Here is a 14,500-nt window from a genome sequence, read left to right as displayed (position 1 = left end):
AAGACCTTCCAAAGTTGTTCAAAGAATTTCATTCCATGCAGAATTCTGGTTGCCATGGCAACCAAAAGGAATTATAAGAATAAATTTTAAAAAATCTTCTTGTAAAGACCCAAAAGGCCTAGAGCTTAGATATTTTGCATAAGGCATTGTCTGGTAGACCTCTACCAAGATTGTTCAAATTATATCCCTGGGGTCCAAATCGGCCCCGCCCCGGGGTCATTGATTTTCACTATATGTACATATAGTAAAAACTTAAAATACCTTCTTGTCTGAAGGTACCAGGCTTAGAGGTTTGATATTTGGTATGTGTTATTATCTATAGGTACTCTACCAAAGTTGTTCAAATTTTGCCTCTAGTGTCAAAATTAGCCCTGCCCCGGGGGTCATAGGTTTTCCTCATATGTATATAGTAAAAACTTAAAAAATCATCTTCTCTAAATTGACAAAGGCTAGAGGTTAGATATTTTGCGTGAAACATTGTGTAGTGAACCTCTAGCAAGATTGAACAAATTATAGCCCTGGGGTCAAAATTGGCCCCACCCCCGGGGACATTGATTTTCACTATGTACATATAGTAAAAAATTAAAAAATCTTATTGTCTGAAGGTACAAGGCTTAGAGCTTTGATATTTGGTATATGATATCATCTATAGGTACTCTACCAAAGTTGTTCAAATTGTGCCTCTAGTGTCAAAACTAGCCCTGCCCCGGGGTCATAGGTTTTCCTTACATGTATATAGTAAAAACTTTAAAAAAATCACCTTCTCGAATTGACAAAGGCTAGAGGTGAGACATTTTGCAGTAAACATTGTGTAGTGAACCTTTAGCAAGATTATTCAAATTAAAGCCCTTGGGTCAAAACAAAAAAATGTGTTCCTACATTACTATTTTAGTGTTGTATTTATGCGGTGGCATAGCATTTTTTACAAATGCAATCTTGTTACATAATTATGCCCCTTTTTCGACTTAGAAATTCTTGGTTAAGTTTTTGTATGTAAGCTGGTATCTCCATAACTACTGAAGGGAATGGATTGAAACTTCACACACTTGTTCTCTGTGATTATCTTAGATGATTGGCACAAGTCCCATAACTCTTACTTGCTTTTTTACATAATTATGCCCCTTTTTCGACTAAGAAATTCTTGGTTAAGTTTTTGTATGTAAGCTGGTATCTCCATAACTACCGAAGGGAATGGATTGAAACTTCAAACACTTGTTCTCTGTGATTATCTAAGATGATTGGCACAAGTCCCATAACTCTGATTTGCTTTTTTTACATAATTATGCCCCTTTTTCGACTTAGAAATTCTTGGTTAAGTTTTTGTGTGTAAGCTGGTATCTCCATAACTACTGAAGGGAATGGATTGAAACTTCACACACTTGTTCTCTGTGATTATCTTAGATGATTGGCACAAGTCCCATAACTCTGATTTGCTTTTTTACATAAATTATGCCCCTTTTTTCGACTTAGAAATTCTTGGTTAAGTTTTTTTGCGTGTAAGCTGGTATCTCCATAACTACTGAAGGGAATGGATTGAAACTTCACACACTTGTTCTCTGCGATTATCTAAGATGATTGGCACAAGTCCCATAACTCTGATTTGCTTTTTTACATAATAATGCCCCTTTTTCGACTTAGAAATTCTTTTGGTTAAGTTTTTGTATGTAAGCTGGTATCTCCATAACTACTGAAGGGAATGGATTGAAACTTCAACACTTGTTCTCTGTGATTATCTAAGATGATTGGCACAAGTCCCATAACTCTGATTTGCTTTTTTACATAATTATGCCCCTTGTTCGACTTAGAAATTCTTGGTTAAGTTTTTGCGTGAAGCTGGTATCTCCCATAACTACTGAAAGGGAGTGGATTGAAACTTCACACACTTGTTCTCTGTGATTATCTAAGATGATTGGCACAAGTCCCATAACTCTGATTTGCTTTTTTGCATAATTATGCCCCTTTTTATCTTAGAAAAATCTTGGTTAAGTTTTTGCGTGTAAGGCTGGTATCTCCATAACTACTGAAGGAAATGGATTGAAACTTCACACACTTGGTCTCTGTGATTATTTAAGATGATTGGGCACAAGTCCCATAACTCTGATTTACTTTTCGCATAATTTTTCCCCTTTTTCGATTTCATAAATTCAGTGGGTTTAAGTTTTTGTTGTGTAAGCTGGCTATCTCATAAGCTACTGAAGGGAATGGATTGAAACTTCACACACTTGTTCTCTGTGATTGTATTGAAACTTGAAGGTTTGTACCTTTTCGTACAATTTTATGTATTCATATAGGTAAGCATTATTATACTCAATGAAACACCCTTGTGACAAATTTTCGAATAGTCGAGCGTTACTGTCCTCCGACAGTTCTTGTTGTAATTTGTAATGAAAATACATTTGAAGAGACCTTTTTCTGTAGTTGCCCCTGGCCATTTTTCACTAATCTGACAAATACCAACTATAAAATGCTGAAACCATAAAGTAAAATATACATTTTGTATTATGTAAGTCAATTGAATGTGACCTACACATTGACCTAGTTTTGTAGCATCTTTTATATTGATTTGTTATCTTACATTGCCCCAGGTGCTATCCATAAAAACTTATTATACTGTCAAATTGATTGACCCAATTTACATCTTACATGGCATATATATTATAATTTGATTAATAGAAAAATGCATATATGCTGATAGAAATATTAATTTTGAACATGGTGTGCCTTTAATTGTTAAAATAATTTAGGTCATTAGTATTTTTTAAACCTCAAAAATGAATGTAAATAGTAAAATGATCTTCCTGTATGGCATGTATATAATTTATATATTGTCAGGGTTAAAACAGGTAAATGGTTATGGTTCAGTGAACCAAGATGAATTATCAAAGAGAAAAATGGAGTAGATATGAAAAATGATACCTATATACTGACTGTTAGACAGGTATACACTGGTTTAACAAATGTGTAAATAAAGATCATACGAAAAAGGAGGAAATTATTATAAAAAGGACTTTTCCGTGTTAACATGTGATTATTGCGGATAATATTTTAGAATTTAAACAAGATCGTTTAAGACCAACAAGAAATTCTGATTATATTATTTCATGATATTGTTTCAGTATTTGTTTAACCTCCATGTTTAACATACAGAAAATCAAAGTTAATATCAGAAGATTTTGTTTGATTAAGTTAAGCAGGTAAAATAAAGGTGTTTTATGTTTTTGGGGAGTAAGATAATTCATCAAGGGCATAGCTATCAATACTTAAAATCTTAAGTAGAATGTTATAAGAAGAAAAATTGTTGATTTAAAATATTTGCTAAATCATAAATGAAATTTGTTATATATTTTTTACATAATTACCTCCCTTGAACACTTTTAAAAGCAATATGAAAATATTTCCTTGATTATATTTATTTTAGGACTTAGTGAGAAGTAGTATTATACATAATTATGTGTCTGTTTTATTAAAGTTAATGACCTGACCTTAAGGACATACAGTGTTTAAATTTTTAGAATCAAACATTACATAATTATGCAAACATAAAGAATAAATGTCATATTATTAGGTAAATAGAAATATTGTATAGTGAACATATTTTTGGCCTGTTGTATTTTTGTTTTATCAAAAAGATACATTAAGCATTAAAAACAGGCTTAATACAAGTGTAGGAAATTTGTTGTGCATAAAGTCTTCAGAGACCATAATCTGGGTTGTGCAAAGGCTGTCAGGCAGATTCAAGGGACTTCAAGGTGCACTTTCTAAGTTTAGCTATAATTTAATAAACTAGAAGCATTATAATTTAAGCTAGAATCTCTAACTTTAGCTATAAACTAGAAACAAAGTTTAGCTAAAAAACCCTGTATGCAATGGTTAGCTATAAATTAGAACTGAAAAAGACATAAAGATGTTATAAATTGATTTTGTTGAACAAAACTGGACATTTTCTATAATGAAATCATTGACAAAGGAGATTATTACATGACTAAAGCATTTTAACAGCTGTTTAATTTCCTTACACAGGGAATAAATATTCAGGAAAAAACAAACTCCTATTTAGGATCAGGTCTTGTATTTCATTGAAGATTTCCTATATTTTTTAATAATGTTTATGTCTGTTAGAATGAATATATAAAGAGCTTTGGGGTATCTGTATTGAAATAATTATTTTTGATCGAAATAGTTTTCTGAAGGATAAATACAATGGTAATGTAGCGTTAGTGACATTTGTTACGGTACTGAAAAACAAGGTAACTTGAAAAGGTTTAAAATTTCTCTTATAAATACATAGAACATTTTCATTTAATATCATAATGTGTATAGTATGAGCTATATTGAAGAAATGTACAAGTTTAAACGAGGACAAAATCTTGAAATAGTGCAGAATTTCTTGCTGGTTTAAGCATATTTTATGTGATTTTACGACAGAGAATAAATTTGTAAACATTTGAAAATTAATCAATGTATATGAAGGGGAAGAGTATTCATAAGTCAACATCGTGTGTTATATGTGTGCCTCAGATAAACCATTGATCTAGGCTAACAATTTGGTTCCTTTCACTTCTCTACAAAGCTAATATTTTTTCGGATAATGGAAATAAACAGACATCTAGACTAAGTGTACTTTGTGGAATAGATTTCAATACAGAATTCTTCTCATATTTTTATTGTTTCGTTATGTGTTTCACGTTTTTGCTTGGATTTTAACGAATAGAAAAAGCATCAAGATGTATGGTCGAGTGCGATCCAGTAGTTATAGGGAACCCAGGGAATTAAAAAGCAAAATTCAGGTAACAATAAACATGATATTTGCTTTATACAGAATTTCTATTTGTTCGATTGTGTAGGAAGCTTATAGATACACCTGAAACCAACCTGTGATCAGTACTGAGCAATTAGTGTTAAGTTTTTTGCTCAATGAAGCAACAGCTCGCCCCTGACAGGATTTGAACCCACACAGACAGCTATTCTTAAATCACTAGTCCAATGTGTTAAAATGATATTTATTATGTGATTGCTATAACAATAATTGTTTAATATCATTCTTTTATGTATATGAAACTCTGTCAATTGATAGGTGTCCAAATAAAAATTCTGCTTATAAGTTGGAGTAGGGTCACTTTTACAAGTATTTAAATGAGAGGTGTTTGCAAGGTATAATGAAGTTTATACTTGGCATTGAAGAAAAGGTTTTAAAATTTGATGATTAAAGAGGACTTATGCTACTGGTAACTCATGCCTGTCAAAATGTTGAAAAGTTACCGTGCAAGACAAAGTTTTGATCTTGTGAAGTTGTGTTGACTATTTAACATACAATTTCGGATATAGGTATTTTGTTGTAGTTCTTGCGCAATTGTTGAATAAATTGCCAGAAACCTCTAATGATGACATTTAAATGTTTTGTACAAAAGCTGGCATTCTTTAAATTCTGGTGTATGTATGAAGCACTGTTGAAGCACCAACATGAGGTAAAGTATAGAGAGGTACATTGATGTCAGAGCAGGCTACATGTTTGTATAGATAGTTGGCAAGACTGGTGAGAAAAAGCAGCCTCCCTTTATACAGGTGAAATATCTCAAACCACTAACTGTCTTGTTTATTTGTTAAATAAATTACTGTATTAAATGATTTAAGTTATTCAGTATGTACAGATTATTATGGTCATATATAGGTTAATGTAAAAGTTTATCAGATATGTGACCTTATGGTAATGTAAGCAATGTTTGTCAACATTTTAAGATTTTTTAGAGTACATAATTATTATGCAAATCAACTGTGTATGATAGAAACTGAAAGTTTAAATAACTTTAGTTGTTTATGTCCAGTTTACAATGTGAATAATGCCATAGAGTGGCCACTTTGTATGTTTTAGGTAAAGGGTTCAATGACCAGCCCTATCATACCATAGGCCTGACTGGTGCTTGTAGCACTCAACATTAAGAGCATATTTCCATTTTAATGTGAGGGGTTCAGACAACATTTGATGGAAAAAATGGTAACCATAAAGTATGCTGCATTTCAATGTGACACTATTTGTACCATTGCATAAAAAGGGGTGCATGGTTCGAGGTGACGGAATGCATTTGCCCATCTGATAAAACAGTGGGCGAAATTTAATGAAGTAAAATATATCAGTGATACAGCACGATAGTTGGGTGGTTTGCTTGCTGTTACAAGTAAACAGTGAAACTAATATATTTCATGCTGAAATCAAACCCTGATACAACATTTACAAGGCTATTAATATGATACTCCCTGTTGTCAAACTGAAATTCAAAATATGACTTCAACTTTATAATGATGGCTGAATATATTCGTATATTGAGTCTACAGTTAACTTCACTTGAGAAGTTGTTGGTTAAACTGTCCTTGGACCTTATCATCTTAATAAGAAGACAAAAGTTCCATATTATTTATTAGAACAAGAATTACAACATTTGTTTCAGTAATAGATACTAATAAAAAAAATATAAACAATTTGAACAGCAATGTAGAGAAAGGACTGGCCAACTGTAGTAGTTTAAAGCTTTTAATTTTTTCCTACAGACAGCATTGTGGCCGTTGGTGAAAATTTTTGATTCAAGTTTTGTATGCAACATTAATCTTCGAAACTACTCCAAGTCATTCACTTGACACTTAACATATGTCTCAAAATTTGAGGTCACTGTCCATGACTGTTACCCATTGTTAATTTAAAAAACTCTTATGCAACATCAATTTTCAACTCTCAACTTTACACATTTCCCCTGAATCATAATTGCTTGTCACTATCCAAGGTCCATAACTCTGAGATGAATTTTTACTAAATTAGGACCCTTTGTGAACATAGAATATTGTTTGTATTCATGCAACATCAATCTTCAATACACAGTAGTATCTCATGAAACTTCTTATCATAATTAGTGGTTGCCGCAACTGTCCAAGCTCCATAAATTGACATGAATTTTTGATGAAAAATTGCTCTTGTAAACTCACAAAATTATTTAGTCAATATCCAAGATTCATAATTATGTCATGTATTTGTTTGAATGAAATTTTACTCTTGTTTTTACTAATATGAATAGCTGAGAACGGTGTCCTACTGGTAGCTCTTGTTCTATATTTGTTGTCAGATGAAAGGAAAGATTGTTCAGGAAATAGAAATTCTATAACAATAGTAAGGATGTCATTATATGGGCTCGGAATGATTTGTATGTCATTAAACTTAATTACTGGTCATGACATCTCAATTTACATCTTAAAATAGAACATGCAGCCATTTTGAGTAGGAGTTTAAAGTTGGCCATTACTATTACAGCATTTTTATTTGGTGATAAAAGTTAAAATTAGACTGGATTGATAAAGTTAACAACCCTGAATCTGCATAGGATCTGTTCTGTAACCTGACTGTAGCATTATAAAGTTTTATGGCTTGATAATGGTTATGATTTATGCAGTTACAAACTTAAATAAATACAATATATAGCTGTCTGTAGTAATTTTATGAGGTTCTTTGACCAACGAGTGATTATATTGACAAGTCAGCCATATTTACTTTAACTCTTACACTGATAGGAGCTAAATAACCAGTTCAGACCAAGATAGGAGCTAAATAACCACTTCAGACCAAGATCAGAGCTAAATGACCAGTCCAGACCAAGATAAGAGCTAAATGACTAGTGTAGACCAAGATAATAGCTAAATAACCAGGTCAGACCAAGATAATAGCTAAATAACCAGTTCAGACCAAGGTAGGAGCTTTAAATAACCAGTTCAGACCAAGATAGGAGCTACATGACTAGTGCAGACCAAGATCAGAGCTAAGTAACCAGTTCAGACCAAGATAATAGCTAAATGACCAGTTCAGACCAAGGTAGGAGCTTAAAATAACCAGTTCAGACCAAGATAGGAGCTAAATGACTAGTGTAGACCAAGATAATAGCTAAATAACCAGGTCAGACCAAGATAATAGCTAAATAACCAGTTCAGACCAAGGTAGGAGCTTAAAATAACCAGTTCAGACACATGACTAGTGCAGACCAAGATCAGAGCTGAATAACCAGTTCAGATCAAGATAATAGCTAAATAACCAGTTCAGACCAAGATAGGAGCTAAATAAGCAGTGCAGACCAAGATCAGCTGGCTAACATTTGTCTATTTAAGATATTTAACTTTAGTGGGTTGATATCTCAGACAGGCCAGCTTGTACAAGATTCTGTCACACCATTTTTACGCTATCAGGTTTTAATTTAGAATTGCTACGTTTTTATTCTTTAAACTCACAAAAAACAGTGGAATCCAAATCAAACAAGTTATTATACTAAAATTACAATTATACTAAAATGTTGAATATAATTTGTTAATGAATAAACTATTTTCTAAAAGTATCAATACATAATTTGCTAGTTTCGATAATATCTATAAGTTGACAAAAATACTTGGATTTATATCACTTGGTGTTAATGTTTACATGTTACGAATGATTATAGGAATTTGCAATTCATGATTATTTTACTAATGCAATAGGCAACCTTTTAAGTTGGGACAATTGTCCTGTATGACACATATGATAAATGCAACACTAATTTATCTCTGGTGTTTTGCCCTATAGGGATAGCCTGAATTATCACACCACTTACAGGTAGATTAATAGGAAGAATAATAGCTGTTAAAAGCCTGTTATTCAAGCAGTGATTGTACATCTTTGACAGGTGAAATTTTCTTTTTCTCCGCCATTCATGCCATTGAATAACATGGTATAAATATGTCATTTATCATTCAGGAAGTTGAAAGCTCTACATTTTAAGACTGTTTTGTATGGGATAGATTATACATGATAATACAGCTTTATGAATGTTTGATATAGTCAACTGAAAAATAAGGATATCCATAAAGATGTGCAACCCTTTCTTATTTTCTTACTGAATGTCCACCTCAGTAACACATCCACCCTAGTTATACATCCACTCCAGTACAACTTTTGCCTCAGTACATCATCTACCTCAACCTCTGTGACAGTTATCCATATCAGTGCCAGTTAACCACCTCAGTGACAGTTAACCACCTCAGTGACAGTTATCCATATCAGTGCCAGTTAACCACCTCAGTGACAGTTATCCATATCAGTGCCAGTTAACCACCTCAGTGACAGTTATCCACATCAGTGCCAGTTAACCACCTCAGTGACAGTTATCCATATCAGTGCCAGTTAACCACCTCAGTGACAGTTATCCACATCAGTGCCAGTTAACCACCTCAGTGACAATTATCCACCTCAGTGACATTCGTCCACCTCAGTTACCCTTTTTGGATAACTCCTCAGCAAAACTGTTAAATTGTGTAATGTTGATGGAGTCTGTGTAAGATGCAACAATACTTAAAACATTTCAATAAATTTGATGAAGTTTTGATAACATTATAATACTGTTAAAGCCTTGATGACTCACCAATCCCACCAGTTAGGTCATCCAGACTTACTTTTCCTTTATTGCTGGACCATAAGTTATAATTTTTCTGAAGCCGGTGCAATGAGGCATGGATGGTAGCATGCATTTACTACACTAGAACAAATTTCGTCAGCTAAAAAAGTTGTCAGCATTATATTTAACTATTTTATTCAAAATTCAGAAGAAATATACAGTCATGTTGTCTGGAAGTTATACAGCTTGGAGACACATAGTTTCTTGATGTTTGGGCTGTTTGCAAAGGCTGTCATGATCTCATTAAAGTTAGGCTAAATATTAAACTTTGCAATGTGAGACATTTATTGTCTAACTTAAATCTATATCTTATATATTTTTCCAGTTTTCACATGCAGGTAATGTTTTTGCCAGATTTGGAGTGCCAATAAATGAACACTTGTTTATACCTTTGATAGATATTGACCTTGTAGGTCATTTAAACAGAAAATTTCAAATATTTACAATAAAAAAACTCAATTGAAAATTATTTTGGAAGAGTTTCAATCCTGTTCTACAATGGTTAAGTGAAATATTAGGTTTTCATGCCTTTGTCTCCATTTGTTTGGGCTTTTTTCCAAGGTTTTACTGGGATTTTTTTGCGTGCAAAATTGGATTCATTGAATTATATATGAGCAACTTCAGTTTTCTATATGATTTATACAAAGGTTTTATTTTTACACATCTTTTAAAACTTTTGTCATGTTATGGAACGAATCTTGTCCATCTGTCTGTCTGTTAGCCCTCTCAATTATGACTCATTAACTTGATAATAATTAGGTCTTTATAATAAGTAGGTTAGAGAGGATGGTCATGGTCAGTAGATGACCACTATTTATTTTGAGGTCAGTTACAATCAAAGGTCAAGGTTACTATGACACATTTTCAAAATTCCTAGTCAGCTTTATTATTTTAAAAGGAATAAGCCTAGGGTTGTGAAACTTGGTAGGGACATTGCCTTATAGCCAGTCCATGTCTCCTTTTAGTATTAAGGTCATTAGGTCAAAGGTCATAGATGTATTTACCTTTATTTGACAATCCTTGACCATTTAATAACTTGAGAAGGAATAAGCTTACGTTTGTGAAAGAAAGTTCTATCAAATTTTAACAATCATGCATATTTTACATCTTGTGTCATGCTGACAGTTCTTCATGTTATATTTTATTGTTTATTGATGTTTTTATGCTCCCCGAAAGGAGAGCATAATTATAGTCGCCACCTTGTCCGTCCGTTGTCTTGTCCGGAGCATAACTTAAAAACCCTTGGAGATAATTTGGTTATATACTTAGAGGGCATTGAGGGGGAGTGCAGTGTCAAAGAACCATAACTCTATTTTGCCCGGTTTTTTAATTATCTCCTCTTTTAGAAAAATCTTGTCCGGGACATAACTCTTAAACTATAAGAGATATCAACATGAAACTTTGGAGGTAGATAGATCTCATTGAGTAAAAGTGCAGTGCAAAGAACCATAACTATTTAGCCTCATTTTTTTATTATCTCCCCTTTTAGAAAAATCTTGTCCAGGACATAGCTGTAAAACTATAAGAGATATCAACATGAAACTTTGTATGTAGATATATCTCAATGGGTAGATGTCATTGCACAAGAATCATAACTCTGCCTTGCCTAATTTTGGAGTTATTGCCCATTGTTTATTTTTTACTTTTAGATCTTTGTCTGGGACATTACTCTAAAATTATAAGAGATATCAACATGAAACTTTGTTGATAGATCTCATTGATTAGAAGTGCAGTACAAAAAAAACTTAACTCTGTTTTGCCCAATTTTTTAATTATCTCCCTTTTTAAAAAAAATCTTGTCCGGTTGTAGGTTGGTAGTTATGCAGTGCACAAGAACTTGAACTCCGCCTTGCCAAATTTTGGAGTTATTGCCCTTTGTTCATTTTTACATTCTGAACTTTGTCCAGGACATAACTCGGAAACCATAACAGGTATCAACAAGAAACTTTGTAGGTTGATAAATGGCATTGATTAGAAGTGCAGTACAAAGAACAGTAACTCTGCCTTGCCTAATTTTGGAATAATTGCACTTTGAACTTTTTCCAGGGACAATTAACTCTGAAACTACAAGAGGTGTACTTTCCTGTGTCCAAAACCTATACAGAGAGCATCACCCAGCTCAAACCGGGCTCTTGTTCACCATGAATGGTGACTGTAAGATTAATTTTCACTGACTTAGAATTGTTAATTCCTTGCATGGCAGTTGGTTTAAAGGGTCAGTGGTACGTTCTACTTTGGTGCCAGCAGGTACCTGAAATAAAGCACAGATGAGCATCTCTCAGGTTTCCATCCACCATTCAGTAACCATATGACTTTACCTTATTGGTGATATACAACCAGGTAAAGAAGAGTTACAAAATCATATTATAACTAAAGTTAGAGTTATATTAGTTCAAACATACTTATTTTAGCTAGATTGTGATGAAAACTTGAAGCATATTTGAATCAGGCTTGAACCCACAATCTCTCGGTTAATTTTAGGCAGACGGACACCTTAACCTCAGAGTCATTGCTCCCCTTTGCAATTTGAATTTTTTTCATTTGGCATTTACATCTTCATGCTCTTGTTCCAAACATTTTGGGATTCTTGGGATTTTTTTATGACATTTCAACGTCTGGAGCTGTCCCCTCCTATTTTATTCAGTATGATAATTACAGCTTGCTGTATTCTAGGTCAGACATTAATTCAAGCAAGAAGTATAAGATTGTCCACTTGTCTCTCAGGAATTGTCTTCACCAATTGCAGAACAGTTTTTTTTCTTTTTCTTTCTAAGAAATTAGACTTCTGACAACTTTTGTGTATAAAAATTTGCTGTTTCCTGGTAAAATCTATTGCCCAAGTCAATTTATTATAGATTTATCACATTAAAGGGAGGTTAATTGAATCAGGAGCTGAAAAACAAAACCTGAACACAGCTGTAATTTATTTGTTCTAATTTAATATTCTAGGTTTTCTGGCAATGAGATCCTAAAAGTGATCTTTCGCTGTAAAACAGATTTTTCTTGGTCACAGAAAACACTGATATGTTTTAGGTATTTAATTGAAAGACGAAATTTAGTAACTTTTTCTTGAATTCAGGAAAATGTGGTAACTTGTTTTAAAATTATCAGTTGTATTTCAATATCATAAATATATATAAATGTTGACTGAAAAATGCATGATATTAAGTACCTTGTATGTGAGGTATAACTATTATAATATCAAAATCTGAATGGCTTAGATTACAGGCTAGACAGTATCAGGCATCCTTCCATATTAAGACAATTACAAACAAGATTTATAATTGATTTTTGATCAGTGCTTTAATTGTCATATCTCTGAGAATTTATATTACTGTTTACTTGTATGCGTGGTAATTCTGGAACAAATTTTATGTCCTATTTGTCTAAAACATTATTGTAATTGTTTGCCATCTAAAAACAAGATGTTAAATGCTGTTGATGGTTGCTATTAACGAAAACTTTGATTTTTAGTCCCCTACCGGTTTACCGGAGGGGACTTTAGGTTTACCCTCCGTCCGTCTGTCCGTCCGTCCGTCTGTCCGTCCGTCCGTCTGTCCGTCTGTCAGTCCGTCAGTCCGTCCGTCCACAAAACTGGATCCCGCGATAACTTGAAAAGTACTGAAAATATTTTTATGAAACTTGGTATATGGATAGATGGCAGTATGGAGATTATGCACGTTATTTTCTTTTCTTCCTATGTTGAAAATTCTGGTTGCTATGGCAACAAATAGGCTGAAAATATGGCAAATTTTACACATAAACTGGATCCCGCGATAACTTGAAAAGTACTGAAAATATTTTTATGAAACTTGGTATATGGATAGATGGCAGTATGGAGATTATGCACGTCTTTTTCTTTTCTTCCTATGTTGAAAATTCTGGTTGCTATGGCAACAAATAGGCTGAAAATATGGCAAATTTTACACATAAACTGGATCCAGTGATAACGCAAAAAGTACTGGAAATATTTTTATGAACCGCGATAACTTGAAAAGTACTGAAAATATTTTTATGAAACTTGGTATATGGATAGATGGCAGTATGGAGATTATGCACGTTATTTTCTTTTCTTCCTATGTTAAAAAATTCTGGTTGCTATGGCAACAAATAGGCTGAAAATATGGCAAATTTTACACATAAACTAGATCCAGTGATAACACAAAAAGTACTGGAAATCAAAAACTGGATCCCGCGATAACTTGAAAAGTACTTAAAAAATATTTTTATGAAACTTGATATATGGATAGATGGCAGTATGGAGATTATGCACGTCTTTTTCTTTTCTTCCTATGTTGAAAATTCTGGTTGCTTTGGCAACAAATAGGCTGAAAATATGGCAAATTTTACACATAAACTGGATCCAGTGATTACGCAAAAAGTACTGGAAATATTTTTATGAAACTTGACATATTGGTAGATGGCAGTCTTGAGATTATGCATGTCTTTTTCTTTTCTTCCTATGTTGAAAAATTCTGGTTGCTATGGCAACACATAGACTGAAAATATGGCAAATTTTACACATAAACTGAATCCAGTTATAACTCAAAAAAGTACTGGAAATATTTTTATGAAACTTGACATATGGGTAGATAGCAGTCTTGAGATTATGCATGTCTTATCCGTTCTTCCTATTTTGATAAAATATCAGTTGCCTTGGCAACAAATAGGCTTAAAACATGGCAAATAAAACAATATTTGTGATTAGTCAAAAGAGCTGAAAATTTTTATGAAATTGCATCTTTAATTCAAGAGTTATCTCCTCTTTAAGAATTTTGCTTTTAAAATTTTATATTTTGGTAACAGGGATGTTTCAAATATTAACTTTAGAGTGTCCTTCAGTCCGTCTGTCTGTTCATAAAAACTGTTTCCTGTGATCACTTTTAAAGAACTTTTCCAACAAATTTACTTAAAATAGAGAAAAATTGAAACATTAGTGAATGGCCAATGGCCCTTCAGAATGTTGATGGGGTTTCTAACCGGTAGGGGACTTATGGATTGCTTGCAATACTATGATAATTGCTTGTTATTGCTAAGACATTTTG

At 32.9% G+C, this 14,500-nt stretch overlaps 1 protein-coding gene across 6 annotated transcripts in view; it reads left to right on the top strand.

The window, feature by feature from the left end:
* The window catches only part of LOC132713954 (5'-AMP-activated protein kinase subunit gamma-1-like), a 119,331-nt gene that overhangs the window by 21,001 nt on the left and 83,830 nt on the right, over positions 1 to 14,500 (top strand). The window contains exons 1-2 of one of the 6 annotated variants that reach the window (XM_060696687.1): positions 3,072 to 3,194; positions 4,426 to 4,787. The exons of the other annotated variants lie outside the window; for them this stretch is intronic. Of the exons in view, the coding sequence (XP_060552670.1) occupies positions 4,725 to 4,787 (63 nt within the window). The 5' untranslated portion in view covers positions 3,072 to 3,194; positions 4,426 to 4,724. Of the gene's footprint in view, positions 1 to 3,071; positions 3,195 to 4,425; positions 4,788 to 14,500 lie in introns of those variants that run through there. 6 annotated transcript variants of the gene reach the window in all.

This window comes from Ruditapes philippinarum, unplaced genomic scaffold (assembly GCF_026571515.1).
Source record: "Ruditapes philippinarum isolate M1 unplaced genomic scaffold, ASM2657151v2 ctg186_1_1_1_1, whole genome shotgun sequence".
Lineage (NCBI taxonomy): Eukaryota > Metazoa > Mollusca > Bivalvia > Venerida > Veneridae > Ruditapes > Ruditapes philippinarum.
Note: the sequence above shows the minus strand (reverse complement) of the source record. Positions and strands in the feature narration are given on the sequence as shown.